Source organism: Phascolarctos cinereus, unplaced genomic scaffold (genome assembly GCF_003287225.1).
Source record: "Phascolarctos cinereus isolate Bilbo 61053 unplaced genomic scaffold, phaCin_HiC Scaffold_4;HRSCAF=312, whole genome shotgun sequence".
NCBI lineage: Eukaryota > Metazoa > Chordata > Mammalia > Diprotodontia > Phascolarctidae > Phascolarctos > Phascolarctos cinereus.
In genome coordinates this window covers 157,342,294-157,369,241 of record NW_027555847.1, presented here as the reverse complement: position 1 = coordinate 157,369,241, position 26,948 = coordinate 157,342,294, and the positions used below count along the sequence as shown (strand labels likewise).

Genomic DNA, 26,948 nt, shown 5'->3' with positions numbered 1-26,948 from the left:
GAATAAAAAAAAGCAGTACCCTAGGATGTAATTTCTCTGGGTCTAGTGATCACACTGACCCTAGGTTCCTAGGAAGTTGTCTACATGGGCTCATTTACAATCCTGGGAGCTGTCCGATTCGCACACAATTCCAGAGGTTTCGGCATTGACCAAGTGGTACTCTGGAGGCAGGGGGCAGGAGTCTGCACCTTACAATCCTGGTGGAGTTGGTGTTGATCCACACAGGTGGGGTGTAAGACTGAGACAGGGCGATCACACAGCAATGGGATTATTTTATTATCAATCAACAAGCATTTATTAACTGTGCCACACCCCTAAGCTAGGCGCTGGCATACTAATACAAAGGATGAAACGATTCCTCCTCTCAAGGACCTTACGTTCTCATGGAGGACTTTACAGGCAGCTCCCCAGGAAGACACGAAAGTACAATGATGGGAGGGATGATGGGTACAGGAGCTGGGAACCCAAGGTTTTGGGGGGAGACTCAGGATGGAGTTCATTGGGGCGGGTCGTGGCTGAACCAAGGGGGCGGGGCTAAACTGGAGTGGGAAGGGCTGAGAAGGGCGGGGCTGAGCCGAGGTGGGGGGGCGTGGAAGGGGCTGAGCCTTGGAGGGCGCTGGGAGACTCCTGGGGCAAAGCGGCCCCAATGTGGGGACTTTCAAGATATGTAGGGGCTGTCTTGGAGATTCTTAAGTAAGAAAGGACAAGTCAAGGCTCTAGGCGGGGGCAGGCCTGGAAAGGAGACCACAGAGGTACTCAATTTTAAGGAAAATAGCGGGGAGAAAGTGAGATATTGTAGCTATCTAGACCTGGTCCGAAGTTGGTTGGTTGCCTAGGTAACTAGGCAATCTGGTCCATCCACAAAGCCTCTCCCAGGCCACTTCTGGCAAGAGAGGGGCGGGACTAAGGCCGCAGCTGGGGAATTTCGTGTCGTCACTTCCTTCAGAGGCAGGCTCCTTGCACTCGGATTGGATATCTCATTCCAATCAGCCGGATGTCCCGTCTCCTGAGTTTTTCCTGGTTCTGGCTGAAGCTATGGCGGCCCTTACGGAAGTGCAGCGATTACAGGCCCGGTTACAAGAGCTGGAGCGCTGGGTGTACGGGGCGGGCGGGGCGCGCGGCTCGCCGAAGGTGAGCAAGCCGTGACCTGAGGTTTTGGCCACAAACCTAGCATTCTCCTTTGCGTGACCCTTTCTCGAGCCCATCCACTCAGGGATGTGACTGCCCACTGACCACACCCCTTCTCCACTTTGTGACTTCCTCCTCCCAAGGACTACCTGGTGACCACCCTCCCCATGCGACCTCCCCACCAGTGACTGCCTGGTGCGTAACCCTCCCTAATGTGACCTCCCTCTCCCCAGTAACTGCCTGGTGACCACCCTCCCCATGTAACCTCCCTTCCTCCAGTGACTGCTTGGTGACCACCCTCTCCATGTGACCACCTTCCCTAGTGTGACAGCCCCCTCCTGACTCAGTGACTGCCTAGTGAACACCCTCCCCTTCCCCCCAGCGACTGCCTGGTGACCACTGCCTGACCACCTTTCCCTTCCCCCTGTGGCTAGCATTGATGACCCATGTGTCTTCTTGACCCTCACTGTGTGACAACTCTGTGACTTCTCACTGACTCCCCAGTGACCCTTAGTGACTGCCCCTCATGATACTTTCCTATTATTATGACTCCCTCATTTTGTGACCCTCTGTGATTTCTCTTTACTGCTTCCCTAATGACTCTCACCAAAGTGATAGCCCTGGTGACTCTTCACCCTGCACTGATATTCCCACTGACTGCCAATCCCTGATGATACCCCACCTTTGATTTCTTACTGGTAACCCTCAGTAATCTCTCCCTGCCATGATTCTTCACTGATTTCCTACTATGTGGTCTTCAGTGAATTTTCCCCAATGATGCCCCCTGTCTGTGACACTCGCCTATGACTCCATCTCAGTGATTTTCCCTGTGTTCTGTGTCCTTCCTGTTATCTCTCTGAGGCAGGAGTCTGGGTTGTATGACAGCACTGGACAGAAAACCTCATTATACAAAGCAGTATTCTCCATTGCTTTTCTGTTATATTCTTTATAGCCTCCAAGTCCTTAGGCATATGAAATGATCTGAAACTGCAGCAGTTTATATACAAACAAGGCTTCTCTTTAAATAGGGAATGAAACACCAGAATGAATGGTGGACCTTGATTCTGTAACCTTAGGAAATCAAAACAACGAGTTGTAATTCCCAGTCACTTTAGGCTAAATTAGGAACAGGACTACCCTACGACAAGGTGGTAATGGATAAAATAAATCCACTGAAATTATTTTGGGGCACAGTTGACCATTTTCAGCCCAGTCTCCTGATGGTTCCTTCCTCCTCTCCTCTGAGAAAGACCCTGACTTAGAAACTGAGCAAAACTCCACAGGAGGCCTTCAGCCAAAGGACATCTCTTCAGATTTATCTGTCCTAGGGGAGTAATTCAAGTTGTACAGCTCAGGTGAGAAATTGGGAATGAGACTAGTGATTCTTCTAGATAAATGCTCAGTTTTTGGTTTAAACACTTACCATATTCCAGATATAATGAATGGCACTATCCCAGCCCTCATGGAGCTTTTAAGTTGGATGGCAGACAAATTGGATTTTAGGCAGATCTGTGATCTCTCATACAGTTTTCCAGGTGTAGATTCATTCCTTTTTATTATGTTCTTAATTCAGATCTTTTTGTAAATCCTCCCCAAAAGATCTACCCAATGTGCTAGAGTCCTTCCTTTGGGTCCTTTTTAATATCTTTGGGATTTCAGCAAGATATTTGAGTTATCTGGTATTTCTCATTTCACTCTGTGAACAGGTCACCTCCATTTCCCATCATACATGTGACTTACATAAAACATATGATCAGTTACATTTTAAAGATGAGAAAATGGAGGACCAAAGAGCTAAACTGACACGTGTAAGCTTACACAGATAGTAAGCAGCAGAATTTGGATTCATATGCAGATCCCCTGACTCATCTAGTGCTCTTTCCATTATACTATAACTGCGGATAATATTGGTATTAAAGAGATGAACTTTTATAGTGACCCAGGAAAAGTTCAATAAAAATTCAGAACCACAATAGAAAAGCTGTCAGAAAGTGGTATATGATTGTCAAATGAATTGTATTAATGATGAATGCTTTTTCCAGAGGAGGAGAGTATGACTTTGACTGGGATGTTTTGAGTTGGATCTTAAAAAAATGAATAGTATCTAAATCTTTAGACAGGAGTAAGGTGGAGAGTGGGATCAACATTTTAGTTGGATGCAACTGTATCTTCTGTGTGTGAGGCTCACCTTCACTTCAAGCTGACACTTCTCTATTTAGTGTTATCTCTTAAGTAGGTTGTTTTTTTGTTTGTTTTGTTTTGTTTATTTGTTTTTTGCTTTTTTTTTAGTGAGGCAAACTTTCCTGTCTGTTCTGAGCTAATGGGTAGGGAATACAATTGTCTGACTAATCTGTTTTCTAGCTTTCTGCTTTAGCTTCTGTCTCTCCTCACCCACTCTCATTCATGAGGCTCATTAAATTTCTAGACAGAAGAGTATGAACTGATGTACAGTTTTTATAAACTCACTATGGTTTCAGTTTGATTTCATAAAAATTTCCAAAGAAATCAGTTTTCATTCCTACATTGTATTTCTCACCACTACCTACAGTCTTTTCTTCCAGTCTGTGTTTACTGAGCACCAACTCTAGGCCTAGCACTGGGCTCAGTTACAGTGTGAAGGAGAGAAAGGTGCTTAAGTTCTGCTTACAGAGACAAGCCCAACACAGGAGAAGCAATTAGAGAATAGTTACAAAGACAGCATAAAATATAGGAAATGATGGAAGATTTAAAATTAGTAGGCAGAAATGGAGGGATCTCCTGATATAGTGGGTAGCCTACGTAGATGATTGGAGAATGAAGAGACTGAGTGATGTGTGAAGGATTTGGGAGTGTGGTGGGGGGAGGGAGAGGTAGGTATTATAGGTAGGTCAAGCTTAGGGACTTGATGATGATATCTTTTATATTTGCTAAGCCCTGACTCCATCAGTCAACTGCTTCTGTTAACCTGCCGTTATTGTTCTCTCCATTTCTTTTACTCTTCTTTCCTTCTCTAGGTAGCTGATGGCTTGGTTAAGGTGCAGGTGGCTTTGGGAAACATTTCCAGCAAAAGAGAGAGGGTTAAAGTCCTGTATAAAAAGAGTAAGTTCTTCTATCACTGGTATTTCTCAACTGCTAGAGTTTCTGGAGGTGTCCTGCTTCTTTACAAGATCAGGGTGGGTAGGCACATCATTTTTGGGTGGGCTTTGGCCTATTTGGATGCTGTCCAGATATGATAATGTGTAGCTATGAACATGCAATGGTTTGTTACTCCAGTTGGAAGTAATTCAATAATTGGTTAGTCCTCTATTGGTGAGTAGTTGCTCATATGAATTATCAGTGGCCAGAAGTGTAGTCAGACCCTCTGTCCTTGGTATGGTGGTGAAGAGGGAGTGAGGGAGAAAGCTGGAAATAGAAAGGGAAATACTTCAGTACTGAAAAGAGGACTTTGGGTTAGGATTCTTCAGGTAGAGTTGAAATAAGAGAAAGCAACTAGCTCTGGGGCATCCTATAAACTTATGCCATTCAAGCCAATCTGTGGCCAGACTAATTAAATTAATTAAATTTTGATTTTAAAAAAGTGAGCTTTGTATACTCATCCTTTTTGATGGATTGTTTTATTTCCTACTTTTAAAAGTGTTATTTTAAAATAAATATTATTGATTTCTTTTTTTATGTCATCATAGTTATACCCAGTATCGTTCCTCACTCCCAGAAAGCCATTCCATATAATAATTAGTATTTTTTAAGACAAAAAAAAAGGAAAAGAAAAAAGAAGAGGAAAAAAATCATCATTACTGATCAATACATTGAAAAAGCCCAAAAACATGAACAGTATTAGAGGCAGCTAAGTGGCTCAGTACCAGCCTCAGTTTCCTTGTCTACAAAATGAGGATAATAATAGCACCTAGCTCCCAGGATTGTTGTGAGGATCAAATGAGATAATATTTATAAATTGCTTAGCACAGTTGCCTGGCACACAGTGAGTACTGTATACAGACAGTTCTCGCTTTATGGATTCCACAGACCTCTACATAAAAATCATAATGCAGATTTGCCCATGGACATGGGGAAGGGAGGAAGGGAAGGAGGCAAGAAGAGGACTGTGGGTCCATAGAGAGAGGGGGCCAACACACAGTTCAAGGATACGTGGAGACCAGAGAAGCCTGGCTGAAATATAGTAGGAGAGGGAGAAAAAGGGTAGACATGGAAACAGACAGGAGAGGATGAGTGAAACGTGGGGCCAGGAACAAAAGTATTGCAGACAGAAGACAGGCATGTGGGAGACCGGCAGATGGTCAAAGTGCAGCAAAGGTCTCTTATCTCTATACTGAAGGTCTCTAGCCAAGCCCCTAATCCAGAAGTAGCATCTGTTCTTCTTTCATTTGGAGGATTTTTTTTGGTGGGGAAGTAAAGGAAGTAGGAAGCCACAGAGTGCTGAGCCAGGGGGCAGGAGCACAGACAGAATGAGAGCACAGTACTGTACAGTAAAGTTAACATAGGTATTTTTTAAGAATGAGGATTTCTTTCAGAATTCTTTATATAAAGTTGAATTTGTATATGTAAAGCTAGAACTGTTTGTAAATGCTTACTTCCTTCCCCTCTCTCTGTACTGCCATGAAGCAGTGAGCTGGGAGATGTCCTGTCATATCTCCTTTTTTAAGTTATGCTTTATCTTTATAATTTTGTTACATTCAGTTTTGATTTTGTGTGTGTGTGTATGGTTCTTTACATTTACCTTATTATAGTTATTGTGTATATTGTTTTCTTGGCTCTGCTTACTTCAGTCTGGATCAGTTCATGTAGATCTTTCCATGCTTCTCCATATTCATCCCATATATAATTTCTTACAGCACATTAATATTCATCCATCTACCACCATTTGTTTAGCCATTCCCCAAAAGATGAACATTTGCTTTTCCCCCAAAAAAAGTACTGCTATAAATATTTTGGTGTATATGGGGATTTTCTTCTTATTGATGGCTTCCTTGGGATATAAGCCCAGTAATAGTGTCGCTGATTCAAAGGATATGTACATTTTAGTCACTTTATTTGCATGATTCCAAATTGCTTTCCAAAATGATTATACCATTTCACAACTCCACTAGCAAGTATTTGTGTTCCTCTCGTTCTATAACTCCTCCAAAATTGGCTGTTGCCTTTTTAAATTTATTTTTTGGTCATCTTTGTCAATTTGCAGAGTGTGAGATGAAACCTCAGGATTATTTTGATTTTTATTTGTCTTATTCATAATTTGGAGCATTCTCTCATTTGGTCTTAAATACTTTGCATTTCTTCTTTTGAGAAGTTTGTTCATGCCCTTTTTTTTTGTTGGGGTTTTTTTTTTTGGCTAGGCAGTGGGGTTAAGTGATTAGCCCAGGGTCACACAGCTAGTAAGAGTAAGTGTTATGTGTGTGAGGCCAGATTTGAACTCAGGTCCTCCTGAATCCAGGACCGGTGCTCTATCCACAGCACCACCTAGCTGCCCCTGTTCATATCCTTTGACTACTTTTCTATTGGGGAATAGCTATTAGTCATATACATATAAGTATATACACACACACACACACACACATGCACACACACACACATATTTATTTACTTATTAATTGTTTATATATCTTGGATACCAAACCCTTATCAGAGAAATTTTATACAAAGATTTTTTTTCCTATTTGACCACTTTCCTTTTTATCCTAGATGCATTAATTTTGTCTGGGCAGAAGCTTTTCTTTTTCTTTTTCTCTTTGTTTTAATTCTTAATTTATTTATTTTTGGTTTTCAACATTCACTTCCACAAGATTTTGAGTTCCAAATTTTCTCCCCATCTTGCCCTTTCCCCCCACGCCAAGACAGTGTGCATTCTGAATACCCCTTCCCTTAATCTGCCCTCCCTTCTATCACCGCCCCTTCTCTTATCCCCTTCCCCTTCTGTTTTCCTGTAGGGCAGGATAGATTTCTATACCCCATTGTCTATATATCTCATCTCCCAATTGCATGTAAAAACAATTTTTAACATTTTGTTTTTAAAACTTTGGGTTCCAGATTCTTTCCCTTCCTCCCTCCCCACCCATGGGGCAGAAGCTTTTCAGTTTTATGTAGTCAAAGTTGTCTGTTTCATCTTTTTTGTTGTTGTTGTTGTTGTTGTTGTTGTTGCTGTTTTATCTTTTGTAATTGTCTCTATCTCTTGTTTGGTAAATAATACTTCCTTTTTTTTTTTTTTTGCTAGGCAGTAGGGTTAAGTGACTTGCCCAGAGTCACACAGCTAGTAAGTGTTATGTGTCTGAGGCCTGATTTGAACTCAGGTCCTCCTGAATCCAGGGCTGGTGCTCTATCCACTGTGCCACCTAGCTGTCCCTAAATAATACTTCCAATTTAAAAAAATAATATCTTTAATATTATAGTCAGTTTCCGTTTAGAATGCGTTGTTGAATATGGTATAAGGTGTTCATCTAAACCTAATTTCTGCCACACTGCTTTCCAGTTTTCCCAGCAGATTTTTTAAAATAAGGAGTTTTTTCCTCAGTAGTTTATGACTTCTACTTTATCAAACACTGGGTTATTGAGTTCCCTTGTTTCTGATTCTCCCATGTCTGTTCCATTGATCCCTCTGTTTTGTTTTTTTTTTAAACCAATACCAGATAGATTTGATGATTGTAGCAGTCATTAGTTTCTTAGTTATGTTCTTTTTGAAAAATTCTAACTTTTTCTAGGTTGAACTAGGGAAAAGTGAGTTTTTCTACATCCCAGAATTTAGAGAAGGGATCTTTGTGCCTATAAAGCCCTTGTGTGATAGTAGTAGGCAGTGAACAACCAGACCAGTTCCAGATGTGAGATGGAACCTACCCAGCTGGGACAAAGAATTAAGTGGGGCTCTCGGTGATGTAGGACTAAGACCAGCTGTGGATGCCATAGTGGCTTCCTGCCCTGCCATTTCATCACAAAGAGTCAGTAATCTCGTTGTGAGATGGAAAGGTTCAAATCCCTGCTCCATGATGAGAATTGTGGAATGGGTCTCAGGTAGTTTCTTGGGGGACAGAAAGTGGCTAGATATAGCTTTGAGTCGCTAAACCCCAGATGACTCTCACGAGGAAGGAGCTGAGTTAGGCTTCATAATGAATTTATTTTGGTTTTCTGCGCCCCAGTTTCATTGTAGCATAGCTTAGAACTAAAGCAGACCAATTATGGATGTACATTAGAAATTTGTGGACTTACAGTGTTTGGAAGGCTTTAGCATTGGGTACTGTTTTTGGAAAGACAGAACTGGCCTCTGTTCTGAAGCTTTCAACCTGTAACCCATCCTTTTAGCCATTCTGACTGCATCCATTTCCAGGTTTTCTGTCATTCTCATTGGTCTGTGAAAATTGCATTCTCTCCACTAGCAGTCACTGTTAAGGATCCCACAGTTCTCCCTATATTCAGAGTAAGAAAAACAACATCAATCTGTGAGTCAAACACATACTTAGTTCCTTTAAATATAGACTTTACAGAAAATCCAATGCTATTGGAAAGATATGTTCAGTTCAACAAACATTTACTGGGTTGGTCAAAATATAACTCCTTTTGAAAGGAGAAAAACATCGATATACAGTATTTACTACTACTGATTATAGGTAGTTTTGAGAGAAAGTACAACCTTTCTTCAAACTGATGTATTAAACTCCTGTGTGCAACCCATTGACCTAAGTTGATTGATAGGTATTAGCAATGCAAAGATGAAAGAAAATACAATCCTTACTATAAGGGAGTGTATAGGGGCAGCTAGGTGGCAAAGTGGATAGACCACCAGCCCCGGAGTCAGGACCTGAGTTCAAATCCGGCCTCACCATAACAGTCACTAGCCGTGTGACTCTGGGCAAGTCACTTAACTCCAATTGCCTCATCAAAAAAAAAAAGGAGTATATACTCTGGTAGGGAAATATAAAATATATACATATATTTGAATACAAAGCAAGAATATGATCAATGCAGTGGAAGGGTACAGACAAAATACTATGAAAAATATCATATTCCAAGCTCTCCTCTCCTTCATGTGGTGGCTGCTAGATTGTGTGTCATCCTGACTATGGCTCCTCCTTACTTGAATTCTTTTGGCTTCTTAAAATAGTTTTTCTTTGACCTTGGAGTTCTGGATTTTGGGTTATAATATATGTGGTATTTTTTCTTTTGGGTTTTCAGGAAGTGACCAGTGGACTTTTTCTATTTCCACTTTGCCTTCTGGTTCTGAGAGATCTGGGCAATTTTTTTTATGATTTCTTGAAATATGCTATCCAGGACCTTTTTTTAAGTCATGGCTTTCAGGTAATCCAGTGATTCTTAAATTACCTCTCCTTGGGTTTTTTTCCTCGTTGGTTTTGCTATGAGATACCTTACATTTTCTTCTGTATTTTTTACAACTTTACTATTTCTTGATGTTTTGTGGAGTCATTAGCTTCTAGTTGTTCAGTTCTAATTTTTAGGGAGGATTTTTTTGAGTAAGGTTTTTTTCTTTTTTAGCCTCTTTTTCTAAGCTGTTCATTCTCTTTTCATATCTTTCTTCACTTCTATAATGATATAATTTTGCTTGCCTTCTCTGTGGGCAGGAAAGGGGTGGGAGAAAGGGAGAGAATTTGGAACTCAAAATTTAATAAGAAAAGAACTAAAAATAAATAAATAATAAATTCATTTAAACAAACAAACCAGGAAGTTAGGGGGAGGTCCTGATTTAGGAACGAAGATGATGAGTCCAGTTTTGGATCTGTTGAGTTTGAAATGTGTTTGGCATGTTCGGTAGTTAGTTGGAAATAAAGATCTGGAGCATGGAGAATTTCAGGCTGGAAATATAGATTGGGGGTCATTTGCATAAAGGTGATAATTGATGTAGTGGAAGTGGATATGATTACCAAGGAAGATAATATAAGGGAAAGGGTCGAGGAGAGAGTATTTGGAAATGCATGCATTTTATGGGATGGGAGAAAGATGAACTTGCAAAGGAGACAGAAAAGGAGCAGCAGTCAGAGAGATAGAAGTATGGGAGTCCATTGTTATGGAAGCTGAGAAGAGAGAAAATAAGAAATAGAGAGTGGCCAGCAATGTCAGCTGCTACAGAGAGGTCAAAGAGGATAAGGACTGAAAAAAAAATACAGTTGAATTTGATGAAGAGAAACTATGGCAATGCTTAGCCATTTTCCTTGGTATCTATTGACAGAGTTATTTTAATCCTCAGCTATTTCTTTGGGGTTCTGGGCAGGTGACTGAACTACTGGACTGTTTTCTACTCACTAGAATTGTTCAGGATGGTCCTTTGATTGGAGGGTCACTCCTTTTTCCCTCAGTGGGAAGTCTCCATTTTCTTTTTTTCTTTTTTTTCCCCTTTTAAAATTCTGAACTTAATAAGCAAGAAAAAAAATTCTTTTAAAAAATGAACATTTCCATATGCAAAGTGAGATACATAGAGAGGATTGTATATGAAATCACAAGTTTCTCTACACTACTTACTTTTAAAAAAGCTTATAATAAATTTAACCCATTAATTTTAAGTGTATTTTGCTTATCTTTATGAACTTTCTTTTGTACTCAGCTGTGCATCGTTAGAAATGTTTCAATGGCCCTCCTCTTTTTTCCTCTTTATTTTGGCATCAACACTGCTATATCCCACCTTCCCCACCTCCCCAGTTAGGAAAAGGAAAAAAAGATACCCTTGTATCAAGTAAAGCATAGTCAAGAAAAATAAATCCACACAGTAGCCAAATCCAAAAATATTTTGTTTCCTTCAGTACCTTGAATGCAACACCTCCCTATCAAGAGATAAGCAACATATTTTATCATGGATCTTCTGAAGATGTGGTTGGTCATTGCTTTGGTCAGATTTCTTATGTCTTTCAAAGTTATTTTTCTTTACAGTATTATTTTCATTGTTTCTGTGTCAGTTTCTGCTTTCCAGGATTCTCTGAAATTGTCTGACGTATTATATTTCTGTGTAATAGACTACTGTTTGTTCAGCCATTCCCCAACTGATTAGGATCCTCCTTAGTTTTCCTTTCTTTCCTCTCCCTCCCCTCCTCACCTGACTTCTTTCCTCTCTTGTCTTCTTTTATTCTCAATACCCACTTTGAGATCAGGAAATTTGTTTTTCTTGAAACTATTCCTTCCCCATTTTGTCCTCTCTCTGAATCCCCATTCCACCTGTTTCCTTTTTGAGTTTGATGTATTTCTTTTTTTTCTCCTTTTTTTAAAACAAATTTTTATTGATATATTTTGTTTTTACATTGTCTCAATTTCGCCCTGTACTCTTCCTGCTCCCTGCTCCCAGAGAGCCATCCCATAAAACAAATGAAAAAGAATCGTAAGGAAAAGAGGAATAAAAAAGATAAGCAGCAAAATTGATCAATACATTGAAAAAAACCTGAAAATATATGCAGTGTTCCACATTAGTAGACTTACCTCTGCAAAGTACTCGGAGGGAAGTATTTTCTTATCTCTTCTTTGGGACCGTGCTTCTTGAATGTTGATTTACTTTTGACTGTTTTGTGTTGGTTGTTCTTTTCATTTACATCATTTTAGTCATTATATATATTGTATTCTTGGCTCTGTTCACTTCACTCTGAATCATTTCATATAAGTCCATGCTTTTCAGTGGTCATTGTATTTGCTGTTTCTTACTTTCTTTTTTTTTATTTAATATGGAACGTTTCACAAATTTACATGTCATCCTTGCACAGGGGCCATGCTAATCCCTTTATCATTCCAATTTTAGTATATGTGCTGCTGAAGTGAGTATGTATTTGTTGTTTTTTGCAGCATAGTAATATCCTGTTAATTCATGCACCAAATTTGTTTAGCCATTTCCCAATCAATGAGCATCTGCTTTGTTTCCAGTTCTTTGATACCACAAAAATTGCAATTATAAGTATTTGGGGATATAAGGACTTTCTTTTTATCAATGGCCTCCTTGGGATATATGCTTACTAGTGAACTATTTAGATCAAAAATTATAGACATTTTAGTAACTTTATTTACATAATTTAAAATTGCCTTCCAAAATGATTGTACTAATTTACAGTTTCACCAACAGTGCATTAGTGTGCCCAGCTTCCCACAACTCTTCCAACATTGACTATTATCGTCATTGTCATCTTTTTCAGTTTACTGGATATGAAGTAAAATCTCAGGTTTGTTTTGATGTGCATTTTTCTTATTAGTGATTTGGAGCATTCTTTCGTATGGTTAATAGTTTACAATTCTTTTGAGAACTGTATGTTCGTATTCTTTGATCATTTGAGTTTGATTTATTTCTATGCTAAGTTCTTTGTATGTGTATAAGTCTGTGGATGTGTTCATTCTTCATTTGTCCAGTTCGAATAAAAGTAAGGACTCATCGGATATCTGCTTCCCCCAACTCTTTCTTGTACATTTGTGTACTATATTTTAATTATAAGAAGGTGGTAAGTTCCATCCCCTGCTTTCTTCTTTCTACACTATTGTGTTTCTTTTATCTTCTTTTTTCTTTTTTCCCTTAAAACTTGAGAACAGAACCAGTCTACCCCAGGACCTCTGTTTTTCTTATTTAACTCCCTCAATGCCTTGAAAACTTCAAGGTTACTTTTTGTTTTATTAGAATGTTAGCTCTTCATCATCATACAGTTCCTTGAACTTGATCAAATACGTTTACCTTTCTGGATTTCTCATGAGCCTTGTGTTTGCATTTCAAAGTTCCTACTCAGCTCTGGGCTTTTCATCAGAAATTTTTGAAAGTTCTCTATTCTGCTAAAGATTAATTTTTCCCTTTGTAGGATTATACTCTGCTTTGCAGAGTATGTTATTTTTGCAGAGTATATTATTTAGGTTATAAACCTAGCCCTTTTGCCTTTTGGAATATTGTATTCCAGTATCTCTTGTTTATAATAAAAGCTACTAGGTTTTATATTATTTTGACTAGTTCATTGATAGTTGAACAGTTTGGTGTTGTTTGGGTTTTTTTTGGGGGGTGCTTGTAGTATATTTTCTTTGAAAAGGAAGCCTTGAATTTTAGCTGTGACATATCTGGGACTTTTTCTTTTGAGGTTTCTTTCATGAGATCATCAGTGGATTCTTTCTAACTTAACTTCGCCCTCTTCTTTTAATAGATTTGGACAGTTTTCATTTATCATTTCTTTTTTTTAGGCAACTGGGGTTAAGTGACTTGCCCAGGGTCACATAGCTAGTGTTAAGTGTTTCATCTGAGGTCAAATTTGAACTAAGGTCCTCCTGACTTCAGAGCCGGTGCTCTATCCACTGTGCCATGTAGCTGCTCCTCATTTATCATTTCTTGAAATATAATGTCCAGGTTTTTTTTCCTTTTCAGAAAATCCAATGATTCTTTTTTTTTTTATTTTTAGGCAGTTGGGGTTAAGTGACTTGCCCAGGGCCACATAGCTAGTGAGTGTTGTGTGTTTGAGGTCAGATTTGAACTCCAGTCCTCCTGACTCCAGGGCCAATGCTCTACCTACTGTGCCACCTAGCTGCCCCAAATCCAGTGATTCTTAAATTATCTCTCTGTGACCTGTTTTTCCAGGTCAATTTCTTTTTATATCAAATACCTTACACTTTTCTTCTATTTTTTCAGTTTTTTAATTTTATTCTAATACTTATTGCTATGTCATAGAGTAATTGATTTCTTTTTGGTCTATTCTACTTTTAAAAGAGTCCATTTCAGTTTCCTTGACCAGAACTTTTATTCTAGTCCATTTTTTCTTTGAGAATCTGCTATATTGTAGAGTTACTCTATCTTTTCTAGGTCAGATTTTTTTTTTGGCTATTTCTGGATCTATTCTAATTCTTTACAAAGAGTTATATTTTCTTGTGTTTACTTATCTCTTCAGCCTTAGCTCCTGAACTGGGTCTTTGTCCCAGTGTTAGGGTATGCCTCCTGCTGTTCTTTTGGATGAGTGGTCTGCCATGTTTATTCTAGACCTGGGTCACCTGGGTTCCTTTACTGACCTCCCTAGGATTAAGGCTCTCTGGGTCTTTGAGGTTCAGAGTACTGAATTCTCAGGGCCCTGTCTTTTGCCTCAAGACAAAGTACTTAGGGATTTCAGAGCCCCTGGTCCTAGGGTATCTTAGTCTGAATTCTGCCATGCCCAAACTGGTCATTGCTACTCCTAGTCACTTTCAGGCTCTCCACTGTGGGTTTCAGACCACTCTGGGGCTTTCTTGGAGGAGTCCTCCATTCTTGCTGTCTCTAGACACAGAACCTTACAGGCTGTGTGTATATGGCCCATCTCTGCTTACTTTGAGAAGCTACAGTCTTGTTTGCTTGTATTGGCATTGGCTTCTCTGGTGGTACCCTTTGCTTCCGTTGCCCATGGATGTCTAGCTGATGATTTGTTCAGTTTTTGGATGGATAAAGTCAATTACTGTAGTTTCTGATTGGATTTATTAATCATTATTTATTCTGGTGTGACTTTTAGATTTTTGCTGTGGTAGATGTATCAAAGCTGGGCCTTCATTTAGTCTATGAGCTTTTTCTGTGGGCCTTTGTCACTTGCTCCAGAGCCCAAGTTAAATTCACCCTGCCAAGCTGTGGGAGGAAACCTGCCGACTTGTATGGAGGTGACCCCTTGTTCTTTCTGAGAGAGAGGAAGGTTACTTTTTTTGAGCAGACCTGTGCAGCAGTTACTCATATATTATGATATGTAGCTATCTCAGTCCAGTGGTTGCTTTCTCCTAGCCTGGGGTGACCATTAGCCATTTAAGTCTAGCATTCTACATAGCTAAGAATGTAACCAAAACTTTTCAAGGGGTAGGTAATAGTGGGAGACATCTAAGAACTTTAAAAAGTGGATTTGGGATGGTTTTTCCTGGCAAGGGAAAGGAACCTGCATCCCCCAAAAGCTATACCAATCAAGTGAATTTGTGGGACTTCCTGCCAAGATAATGGAAAGGAGGCACACAGCCCAGCTCCCACAGAATTATTTCAAAAAACCAAAAGTTTGCATCAGACTAATAATGATCAAGGAATCCAATGAGAAAGTTCAGTAAACAACTACTTTCACCCTAGAATTGCACAAAATGTCAGCCTGCAACTCATAGAAAAAGAGAATAAACATTTATATAATACCTACTATATGCCAGGCATTATGCTAAGCACTTTATTCTTTCAAATACTATCTTATTTTATCCTTACAACAATCCTATGAAATATTATTATCCCTATTTTGCATTTGAGAAAACTGTGGCAAACAGATTAAGTGACTTGTCCAGAGTCACACACAGCTCTAAGTGTCTGAGGCTGGACTTCGTGACTTCAGACCCAGTGCTTGGTCCATTGTGCCACCAGCTGCCTCAAAGAGGAGTCAGAAGAGGGATGCCCTTCTTGCAAGTCTCCATGTACAGAGATGATATCAGTGGCAGGCTCCTTTGAGAATGCCCCAGGGTAGTTACATTGGTCCACAATGGACCAATGTAGACCAAAGACCAACATAGCTGCCCATTATCATGCCACAGTATTCATACCAGGACAGGTGCAAGGGATCTGAAGTCTCTTGTACCTTGTCCTGAGATGCCAGAAAGGATCGTGAAGACACTGCTCTGTAAACCTCAAAGATCATAGAGGAGACCTAATTCCAAGGAGTGGAGATCAGCACAAAAACTCAGGGAGAGACCAAGCAGGGCCAGCCATCTCACCCAAAAGTACAGCAAGGGGAGGAGCCTGGCTCTGGCAGAGAGTCCCAATTCAGAAACTAAAGTCAGAAAAATGAGTAAATGAGAGAAGGCACTGATTAGTGTCACAATTTATTGAAAATCTAGAGATCCTCCAAAAGGAGAGAATAACTCCATAACAGCTGTCCATAGCAACTACAAGCAGAAACTCAAAGGAAAATAAAATTGATTTTGCAAAGTGAAGTGAGCAGAACCAGTAGAACATTGTACACAGTAACAGCAATATTGTAAGGAGGTTCAACTCTGAAAGACTTAGCTACTCTGATCAAGACAGTGATTCAAGACAATTCCAGAGGACCCATTATGAAAAATATCCACCTCCAGAAAGGGAACTGATAAACTGTAAGTGCAGATCAATTTGAAGCTTATTTTACTTTCTTTTTTTTCTTGTTTGTGTGTGTGTGTTTTCTTTTGCAGCATGGCTAATCTGGAAACAAGTTTTGCATTGCTTCACGTGTAATCAGTATCATATTGCTTGCCTTCTCAATAGTTGAGGGAAGGGTGGGAGGGAAGGAGGAAGAGAATTTGGAACTAAAAAAATTTTAAATGAATGGCAAAATTTTTTTTACATGTAATTAGGAAATATTTAATGAAATAAATAAAAATATATTTTCAAAAACACCAGAAAGCATGAGAATAAACGGATCTTTCCTTTAAAAAAGACAGAAATGAATTTTTACAAGGACTATATGAATACTTAGAAGATATAAAAAGCTGCAGAGGAAGAGATTGGAAGAATGAGTAGCTTAGAAGCAAAAATGCTGAATGTTGCCTAAGAAATGGATTTCCTAAAAACTAGAATAAACTAAATAGGAATCAGTGACTCCGTGAGACAGAAAGAAACATTAGAACAAAATCAAAAGATTGAAAAAATAGAAGACAGTAAAAGAGATCCAATATCAAGGTATGTCAAGGTATCTGGTCCACAGTATGTCATCCAGAATCCAGAACTCCCATGTTCTCCCTCGTCCCCAAATGATACCAGCATCCAGAAAGAAAGAGTTTAAATATCTGGGAACCACAGTCAGAATCACATAAGATGTGATAGCTTTTACTATAAGCAGGAGGAGATCTTAGAATACAGTATTCCAAAAGTCATAAGAGCCAGTCTTAAAACCAAAATTAATTTACCTTGTAAAGCTGAGGAAAATCCTGCAAGGGAAAAAAATACATATTTTTAGTGGATTAAAGGACTTTTAGGCATATTTGATATAAAGGCCAGAGCTGAGTAGTAACTTTGAAACACAAGCACAAGAGTCCAGAGAAACCTGGAAAAGTAAATATATTTGATCAGATTCAAGCAGCTATATAATGATGAAGGGCTAACATTCTAATAAGGGGAGAAAAAACAAGTGTCCCTTCAGAACCTCAATGTCTTCATAGGAGATTTAGGGAGTTAAATAAGATATTGTTTCTTTTCTGAGGGTTAAAAGGGAAAGTAAAAGAAATACACTAGTATAAAAAGAAGGAAGAAGATAGTGAGACTTGTTCTTTCTCATAACTGGGGTATGTGAGAAGAAGATTATACTAATGTGGAGGAAAGAATCACGGGAGAAGGCATCAAATGAATGTTACTTTTATCTGAACTGGACAGAAGAAGGTTGAACATACAATCTGGTGCAGAAATACATCAAATTCAACAGAGAAAGAAGGCGGTATATAGTGGATGGTGGTTGTGAAGGAGAATGATACCAGAAAGAACAACCTTCTTGATCCTGAAGGGGAAAGGGGGATGGGCAAGAAAAGTAAAGAAGTAGAAACTAAGAGGGTGCCTTAGATTGCCTCTTAGACAGTTGGGTAATGGCTAAATAAATGGTGGTACACGAATTACTACTAAGAAGAAATTATGAAAGAGAATTTCAGAGAACAATTTCAATATGAGCTGATGCAGAATGAAGTAAGCAGAACCAGGAGAACAATTTGTACAAAGACAACAACACTGTAAAGAAAAAGAACTTGGAAAAACTTAAGAATTCTTATTTAAAAAATTACAAGCCATGCCTTCAGACAACCTATGCATGTTAAACCTACCTGTTGACCAAGAGGTGGTGAACATATGGTACAGAGACATGCATTTTTTGATATGACCACTGAGTGGATTCCTTTTGTTGATTACTTTTGCTTGTTTTAGGTTTTTTTTTCTTTCTTTCCCTGTTTTTAATTGGATTGAGGAAGGGAGAAGGTTGGTAATAGTGATGCTAAAAAAAAGATTTATTTAAATACAAAGAAGAGAACAGAAGTAAATTCAGAAAGAAGTATAGACAAGCAGGTCAATTTTGAAAGTAACATATAGAATTTATTATATACTTTTTCTTTAAAAACAAGTGTTATGAAATGGAGATTAACAGTTTCATATAACATCCTGTTTTGTCTTCTGTTGTGTGTATGGAAATGCTCTTTTTGCTGTTTTGAGTTCAGCATAAATTTTTTAAATCAAGTTGATTTGTAGCTAGACTTTAGTTAAACTTGAGTTACAAGCCTGTGGTCTTTTAAATTTCTCATGCATGTTTTTCAGGGGGATTTTGTTTTCAAATTTAGTTTATTAATAAATAATCCAAACAACATTTGTGAAGCACCCAACTAAGATGAAAAGGGATTCCTCCCCCGCCCCCCACTTTGGTCATTATAACCAGGGGAAGCAGAGTGTCCTGATGGTCCTGATATGGTAGTGGTGGCAGTGTCTGTATCATTTACTGAGCCCCTGGATTTGAGACTGGGAACAGAAAGTTGGAAGCTAGAAAAAATACAAGTCTTTATGATAGGGACTTCATTTATCTTAGACTGAGACAATGACCAGCTCCAATGTGCCTTCCCCCACAAGTTAAATTGTTTCTCCCTCTTCCCAAATGACAAGGAACTTCTGGACATTTCTTGAGTGTGCTGACCTTTTCTCTGTTCCCTGTCTTTCTTTTGATTATTCAGTCGAAGACCTGATAAAATACCTGGATCCTGAGTACATTGATCGCGTTACTGTTCCTGATGCTGCCAAATTGCAGTTCATCTTAGCAGGTAAACAAGTGGCGAGTTTTCCTCTCTAGGCACCACCCGTGTATCCTATATCCATCTAATTGCTGGACCACATTAGCCTTGGAGATGTTCCCCATTCCTGAAGAGACTAGCTCAACGCAAGGTTTAATTTGCTTTGAGCTAGCACGGAAAGGCCCAGCCTAATCTAGACCATCAGCCATTATGAAGTGACTTAGCATTCCCTGTGGAGTCCTCCGGGTGAGGAGGGGCTCCAAATTCTCATGGGCAGAGAGGGTAGGTCTAGTCCATGATTCTTGTTCTCATGGCAGTCATTGTGACTAACAGAGTCAAATTCAGAGCTACATCAGAAGACAGACCTGTGGAAGTCTTGGTAAGGGTTAATGAGTGTCCTAAGATCAATCTTCCTCCCTTGGGTGTGCTCATCCAGTAGCCCCTCAGGATTTTCACCCCAAAGTTACCCTTTGTCTGCTAGGCCTCACTCAAGTGAGGAAATAGGTTTTAAGGGGAAGGGTTGACATGAACTTGGGTTTGGAGGTGGAGTAATTTGGAAGAATTATTAGGAATTGTAAAGGGTCTTATTTTTAAGTTCTTTTATCTCACAGTGTAAAGGAATGGGGAATAGGGGATTATCAACTTGATGATTGTAGGAGATCAATAAGGACTTATTTGAATACATACTGTGTGCCCAACTTTGTGTTGATTATTATAGGAGATAATAGAAAGAGAAGATATGGTCCTTAACTTTCAAGAAGTTTAATTCAGAACATACATAAACATACATACAAGGAGTATGGCACTGTTCCTGTTCCCTGCAGAATACTGACTATTGAGAGGTCAGAAAAAGAGGGATGGTCACTGTGGCCAGTAGTCTAGACAGTTTCAACTATTGATTCTTCCTTTGTAATATCTTTAACATGCTTCCCTTCTTTCCCATTTCCACTGCCAAAATCCTAGTCCAAGCTTAATCATCTCATACTTGAATTATTGCAGTAACCTCTTAAATAAGTCATCTTGCTTGTAGTCTCTCTCATATCTATTCCATGCTGTCCCCAGGCTGATCTTCCTAAAATGCTTCCATCAGGTCACTGCTTTGCTCAGAAACCTTTAGTGGTGCTCCATTGTCTACTGAGAAAGTGAGAACCACTTAGCTTGGAATTTCTGGCCCCTCCATGATGTAGTCTCACTCTGCCAATCTGGAATTTTTTGTATTCTTCACCCATTTAAATCCTGCCCATCCTCTTGAGGGCCCAGCTCAAGACTTTCTTTCTCCTTGATGTCTTTCCTGACTACCCTAACTTCTTCCTCTGAATTTATGTAGCACTTGCATGTCTGTACCTCACTTAGTATATACTCCCTTGTACTGTTCGTGTGCTATGTTTTTGTCTCCCAAATTAGACCTGGCACAGTGGATAGAGTGCTATACCTGGAGTCGGGAAGACCTGAGTTCAGATTGCCTTCAGAGACTTACTAGCTAGCTATGTGCCCCTGGGCAAGTTACTTAACTGCTGCTTGCCTCAGTTTCCTCATCTGTAAAATGGGGATAATAATAGCATCTAACCTCCAAGGGTGGTTGTGAGCGTGAAATGAGATAATAATTGCAAAGCACTTTGCAAGCCTTGAATGACCATCTAGATGCTACTTACTATCATATATCTTTGTATTACTCCAGTGCCTTGCATGTAATAGGTGTTAAATAAACATTTGTTGCTTGATTAGATGGATGGAGGAGAAGGTAGAACTGAGCTGGATCTTGTAGGGTAGGTTAGATTTAGATTGGCAGAGGGAGACAAGAGGACTTTCTATTTAGGGGATCAGGGAAACAGCAGCCTTGGGTGTCAAGTTGTGCATCATGAGAATGTGTATAACACTAGGGGCAGGGTAGAATCTGGAGTAGGAGTTCTTAATCTTTTTGTGTGTCAAGGACCATTTTGGCAGCCTAGGAAAGCCTGTATACCCTCTCTCAGAGTAATATTTTTAAGTAGTTGAAGGAAATATTCTTTTCAGTGAAAGGTTAGTGAAAATAAAGACATAATTTTTTTTTCCTATCCAAGTCCATGGACCCCCCAAATCTGTCCGTGTTAAGAATCCCTGATGTCAGAGCAATAGAGATCCCCCAAATCCAGTGTAGAAGAAAGGCACTAGGATTAGCTCGGAGTTGACCTTGTAACCTCTGGATGTCTGTTTTCTCGCCACACACACACACGTGTGCAAAGATGGATTATCGGGGCAGGAGATATCAGCTTAGGCCCTGATCTCTGCTTCACTGTCTGCTTCCTTTCCTCTCAGAGGAGCAGTTTATTCTCTCCCAAGTGGCACTCCTAGAGCAAGTGGAGACCTTGGCTCCTCTCCTGGACAGCTCTCACTTCAAAGGTAACTCCAAGACCGCATCCCCTGGGAAAATCAGCTGCAATTGCTGCTTGCCTCCTCAGGATAAATACAGAAGTGGCCATGCTGGCTAGCTTATTGCATTCTGCCTTGTAATGTCTCTTTGGACATTTGTCCAGGTTGGGAGTAGTGGGGTGGTATAGATATGGGAAGGGTCCTGAATATGGCTCGGTCAGCGTAGGTGACGCAAATTCTAGCACCTCCAACCTCCACACTTGAGTCCCTGGTATGGGCCCCTGCCACTGCCTTGATCAGTATCTAGATACGGATAGTATGTTCCCTCCTGGTTTGGGGCTGTCATCGGGAATCTGTAAGCACTTGTGGTCCTTTCTGGGATCCTTCTCTAGAGGTTCTAGGATAAGGGCTTCATGTGGAACCACAGTTCTCCTTTGTTCCCTTTTTCTCACTGAACCACTTAGAGTAATCCATGTTCCTTTCTTTGGATGTCAGTTGCCCTATATACAAAAAGGAGATCAGAATTCCTAAAAGCTAGCTCTGGAGAATATTGTCCATTTCCTTATTCTTAATGAGGAAAATAGATTCCACAGTCTCCCCCTTTACTCATTGTAGGCCTTGGTGGCATTCATCGTGGAGAAATTTTTTCACATGTAATTTGAGTTCTGCTCTGTGGTGAAAGGGTCATTTATACCTGTGTAAAGTTATCTTTTATTGTCCTTAGCACTGGCTGCCAGCTGGCCCTGCAGCAGTACTGCTGCCTGTCACCTAAAAGATATTGAAAACTTGAGTTTATAATCCCCCTGCTTTCCATTCTAGCCCTTACCGCTTGCTTTTGTTGGGGCCAGGGCCCTAGGGATGAGGTGGCAATCAGAAGGTTCATCCCTGCCCTCTGTCAGGCCTTAGACTCTACAGTGAGGTGTGGAGAATTCTTTCTGCATACTGACAGAGAGCAGCCTCTGCCTCTGCAGAGTTGGGTGGAGGAAGCAGGGGTGAGTGACAGACCTAGGCTTCAGTTGAATCCAGATATCTGTCTTGTCCTTCTTTAGAAGTTTTCCCTATCTCCTCAGTGCTTACTACTGGAAGTCCTGCTGCTGATGCTCAGAATGAATTTCTGGGAGGCTTGCTTATGGCCTTACTGCACATTAGTGGCCCAGTCCTGGGTTCAGGCAGCGAGCTGTTTGTCCGCTGAGCAGGCTGGACCCCACCAGGGAAGGAAAGAGAAGGATAGATCATAGTGACATGCCAGCATCTTTATAAAGCCCTTTGTCCTTACTCTGTACTCAGGCCCCAGGGGTATCCAGCCTTTGGGAAGGGTAGCAAAGCTGGCCTGGGACTCTGAAGCTTTGCTTACCTCCTTTGCTCTTTCCTTCGGTGTTCCAGTAAGCCATGATTCCATGATTAGTACCAGACCTAACCTCCTTTTTCCACCCTGGCTTTGCAGGAGTGAAAGGGAGGCAGAAGGTGGCCAGGCAGCTTTCTTGCCCTAAGAACCTTCAGCATTGGCTTCCCTGTCCCACCCTCCCACAGAGCCCTTCCTCCATCCAGTTGCTAGGCAATCGATAGAAACTATCGTTTGTTTAGTTTAGAGACTCAATACTTTAATCCCAGCCGAAGACCTAATAGACTATTGAGTATTCCCTAGAGGATTTAAAAAAAAAAACCACAACCCATCAAATAACAGCCTTGTGCTTGTGTGATTTTCAGCTGTTCCCAAGCATGCTGCCCGACTGCAGACTCTGTCACAGATTCACATCCAGCAGCAGGTAGGGGTGTAGTGTCTGGATCTCGGGGGTGGGAGGCAGGGAGGCAGGTGAGTGGAGGTGGAAGGGAAAAGGCAGTCCCTTTCTCTGCATTTAAGCAAACCAAAGATAGATCAGGAATATGTACCTGTCTTTCAGTCCATCTTGCCCTGGCTTTTCACTTCCTTTTCCCCAGAAATCCAAGAAGAAATCAACTTACAGAATTTTTCAGTTAAGGAAGCATGCTTGTAGTGGCTTGCCTAAAGTCACAATAAGTCAGTAACAGAAATAAAACTAGAACTCTAGTTTCTTGACTCAATTTACCCTTCTTCTCAATGGCTGGGGGGGAGGAGGGGATGGAGGAAGGTAAGGACAGTTTAACCCTTTGTGAGACCTCCAGAGCAGGAAAACTACTGCTTCTGCTCTGATCTTCTTGCCATGAGCTCTCTCTACCAGTGATCCAGGCCTGCATCTGCCTTGACTTCTCCTAGTTCAAGCTCTGCTTCGGGGAGGTGGGAGTGGGACATAAGTGGGTGTCCCTGGGTGTGTCCAACCTGTCTTCCCCTGATCTAGTTATGGTCAAACTAACTGAAGGCTCTAAGGCATCCACCCAATCTCTCTCTCTCTTATCTGCCTGCCAGGGACCTGACAGTCTCCATTAGTGATTCATTAGTCCCTTGGGTTAAACATTAGCACAGCCTTTCTAGCCCCTTTTAAAAATGTCACCTCCACCTCCCCACTGAAGGAGCCCTTGTGGTTGAGCAGCAGTAGCACAGTGGCGAGAGAGGAAGCAAAGAAAGCTGAAAGTACCAAAGTTCCTGTTGTAACTTTGAGCAGTGCTAGCCTGGGAAAGTCCACGTCTGTCACCAGATAGCTTCCAGTATCATTCTCTCATTTCAGGATCAGTGTGAGGAAGTCACTGAAGCGACCAAGGCACTCCTGGAAGAGTACAACAAGATGGTATCCTTTCACCTCCATGGGGTTCCCCTGCCTCTCAGCATGACCAAGCCTAGTCCTGTCTCCTTGCTTCTCCCTTCACTAGTCCCTGTCCCCCTGCCTCCCACCCTTCCACCCTCAAATCCTGAGTCTCCTGAGAAGTGGCTGAGAAGGTCAGTGTCCCTCCTTGGCTTTTCTTGAGTGTGACATGTGTTTACAAACTGGGATGGCCAGGGAAAATTTCACAGAGGAATTGAGAACATTTGAATTAAGCCTTGGGTGATGAATGGAATTTCAACAATCAGAAATTGGGAAGGACATTCCAGTTTTAGGGAATGATGCAAATAAAAGTGGCAGATGGGAAAACTGAGGACATGTTCAGGGAATGGTGAATAGTCTAGCACAGTTGGAGTGGAGGTCCCTCATAGGAAATAATGGTAGATGAGGTTGGAAAGTTTGATTGGGGTCAGAGCATAGAGAGCTTTAACCGATAAGCCAAATAGGTTGGGCTGAATCCTGTGTATGGTGAAGAATCCCTAGAGGTTCTAAAGTAGGGGAATGATATGGTGAAGGCAGAATTTTCAGAAGGCTTACCTGAATAGCGCTTTGCTCTTTCCCAGTCTTGTGTTTCCCTCTTGCCTGTCCATCTGTTCATTTAAAACTCCCCTGCAAATAGATATGTGAAATGCCCATTGACTGTAGCTCCCTTGGGCACCATGGTTATTCTCATCCTTGACCCCACTTCCAAGACGATTCTCCTGTCCAAGCAGTTTGTCCAGTGGGATGAGCTACTATCCCAGCTGGAGGCAGCAAAACAAGTCAAACCAGCAACAGAGTGAGGGGAGGCATTCATTGGTTGACTTCCCTCCTAGAACATGTTCACCACTGAAGGCCCTCCATTTCCTTGTATTTAACGTCTCAGTCACCCACCCACCAGGTGGATGTGACCTGCCTGCGACCCCCCCCACCCGCTTTGTATCTTTCCCTTCCACTTGGGATGAGGATTGGCCATGTTTTCTTTAGAGTTTGGGGGAAGGGGCTTTAAGGAGTTACTATTCTTTAGTCAGCCCCAATTTGAAGTGGGAAAAGGATGCCTGACAGTCCCTGTCTTTTAGTCACTATGGCTGGAAGTTCTGGGGGGATCAGAAGTCAAGGTGACTTGCAGAGATGCAGGCCTTGTCTCTGGGTTCCTTTTGTCCTGCTATATTACTGTTGTCTCCTTTACTCCCCCTCCCCCCTATAACTTACACCACATAATAAAAATCCGAACTCTGTTGTCCTTATTACTATAATAATAAAGAACTGACACAGAAAAAAGTGGTGAATGTTTGTGATGTCCTAGTGGGGGATGGGGAGGATAGAATTGGAAGAGGGGTGGATGGAGTTTCTGCTCAGTCCTGCTGATTCAGAGCTATCTCTTCAGGTACTTCGACATTCAACAACAAATATTTGTTAAGCGCCTATCATGTGTGGGATCCAGTAGACAGCCAATACAGCCAGTATTATGTTGCATAAGGGCATTCAAAAGATGCAGAGCAAAGGGCTGTGGGAAATCCAAGAGACTTCATTACTCACCAGGGGGATGAGGAAAGCCTCCCTAGATGAAGTAGCCTTTGAGGAGGACTTTAAAAGATAGGTGGGAATTCAAAAGATATATAAATGAAGGTATAGGATTTCAGACATAGGGAGTGTGAGCAAAAGCCCTGAGGTGAGAGAGTAGAGAGCCTGGTAGGTTAAGTGGGGGTCGCCAGAGAATAGGCAGTCTGGAGTAGTCAAAGAGGACATGCTTATGAGATACAGCCAGAAAGGTAAGGTGGTATCACATTGTGGAGGGCCTTGAATGAACGACAAATTCAGACTGTACTTGGTAGACAACTGAAGATTTTTGAGCAGAGGAATAATCTATATAAAATATCCTGGCAGTGATATAAAAGATGGGCTCAAATTAGGATAGAGTTGATACTCTAAAGTACTATTAGATTATTGCCATATTCTAAGCAGGTGGTAATAAAGTTTAATATTATGGTAGTAGTCACTTGAATAGAGAGGTGGGCTTGGAGTTCTATGAGGGTTGAGAATGGAAGGTGGTCAAATTGCTCTGATGTGAGTAGGAGCGGCTGAGACCCCGAGCGCTCAGAGGATACACTTGCAGAATGAACCCTGTCAGGGGAGAAGGCTGAGATGTAGACAGGGCGGTGAGATGTTCACGTGGAGGTGCCACTAACTGGAAACCCCCTTGGCAAGACCAAGGATTTGGTTTTTGCCCTTTGACCTGCGTGTCAGAAAAGCAGCTGAATGGTATTTATTTAGGGGAAGAGTAATTGAACTGAGAACATGTTCCTTTTGTTTTCCTTCCAGGTTCTCTTTACTACAATTATCCAATGTAATAATGATAATAGTTAGTATTTATATAGCACCTGTTACGTGCCAGGTACTATGCTAAGCACTTTACAAAAACTATTTCATTGGCTCCTCACAGCCCTGGTATTAGGTAGGTATTATTGTTATCCCCATTTTACAGATTCAGAAACTAAGGTAGACAGAGATTAAGTGACTTGCCCAGGATCACATAGCTGGGAAGTGTCTAAAGATGGATTTAAGCTCAGGTCTTTCTGACTCCAGGCCTAGTACTCTATCCACTGCAAAACCTAGCTACAATCTAAAGCTGGGCTGTTGCTGTTTGAGTCAGCAGTCTAGATGTATTCCTTGAGATTTAGACCTTCCTCTTCCTGAACCTTGGTTTTCTTTCATCTTTAAGGGAGAAGCAATCATTCACTGAACCAGTATATACTGAAGTCACCCCCCTGTGCCTGGCCCTACATCATCTCTCAGTTGATCACAACCAGCACTCAAAGTTTGCAAGATACTTTAAGTACATTTTTTTCACCTGATTCTCACAGCAACCCTGCTATATAAAGGCCAGTTATTATTATTATTGTTTTATATATTTCTTCATATACCCATTTTACAGAGGAGGAAACAATATCAGAGAAGTGAAGTGACTAGCCTGAGGCCACACAGAGTAAGTGGCTGAAATGACCAAACCTCAAGTGTTCTAATTCCAAGTCTAGTGCTTTTCTTACTACGTGCCACCTCTTGGCAAGAGCCTGAGCATCTTACTCACCCAAGTTCTGTGAGAGGTCAGAGGAAGGAGATAGA

General features: G+C 40.9%; 1 protein-coding gene and 1 non-coding gene across 2 annotated transcripts; one reads left to right on the top strand and one right to left on the bottom strand.

The window, feature by feature from the left end:
- Positions 1–615: 615 nt before the first annotated feature.
- DCTN3 (dynactin subunit 3) lies at positions 616–25,106 on the top strand. The gene is made up of 7 exons (XM_020966959.1): positions 616–1,131; positions 4,122–4,206; positions 18,706–18,792; positions 21,058–21,141; positions 22,819–22,877; positions 23,754–23,813; positions 24,539–25,106. The coding sequence occupies exons 1-7, from the start codon at positions 1,036–1,038 to the stop codon at positions 24,626–24,628; spliced, it is 561 nt and encodes a 186-aa protein (XP_020822618.1). The 5' UTR covers positions 616–1,035; the 3' UTR covers positions 24,629–25,106.
- Positions 11,760–11,863, bottom strand: LOC144457258 (U6 spliceosomal RNA). The gene has a single exon (XR_013486581.1). It is a non-coding gene; the product is annotated as a U6 spliceosomal RNA (small nuclear RNA).
- Positions 25,107–26,948: the final 1,842 nt, after the last annotated feature.

Coding starts and splice junctions, on each gene's coding strand:
- DCTN3 (XM_020966959.1), top strand. CDS start 1,036: ATGGCGGCCCTTACGGAAGTGCAGCGATTACAGGCCCGGTTACAAGAG. Junction 4,207..18,705: donor TAAAGTCCTGTATAAAAAGA/GTAAGTTCTTCT, acceptor TTGATTATTCAG/TCGAAGACCTGATAAAATAC. Junction 23,814..24,538: donor TGGAAGAGTACAACAAGATG/GTATCCTTTCAC, acceptor CCCACTTCCAAG/ACGATTCTCCTGTCCAAGCA.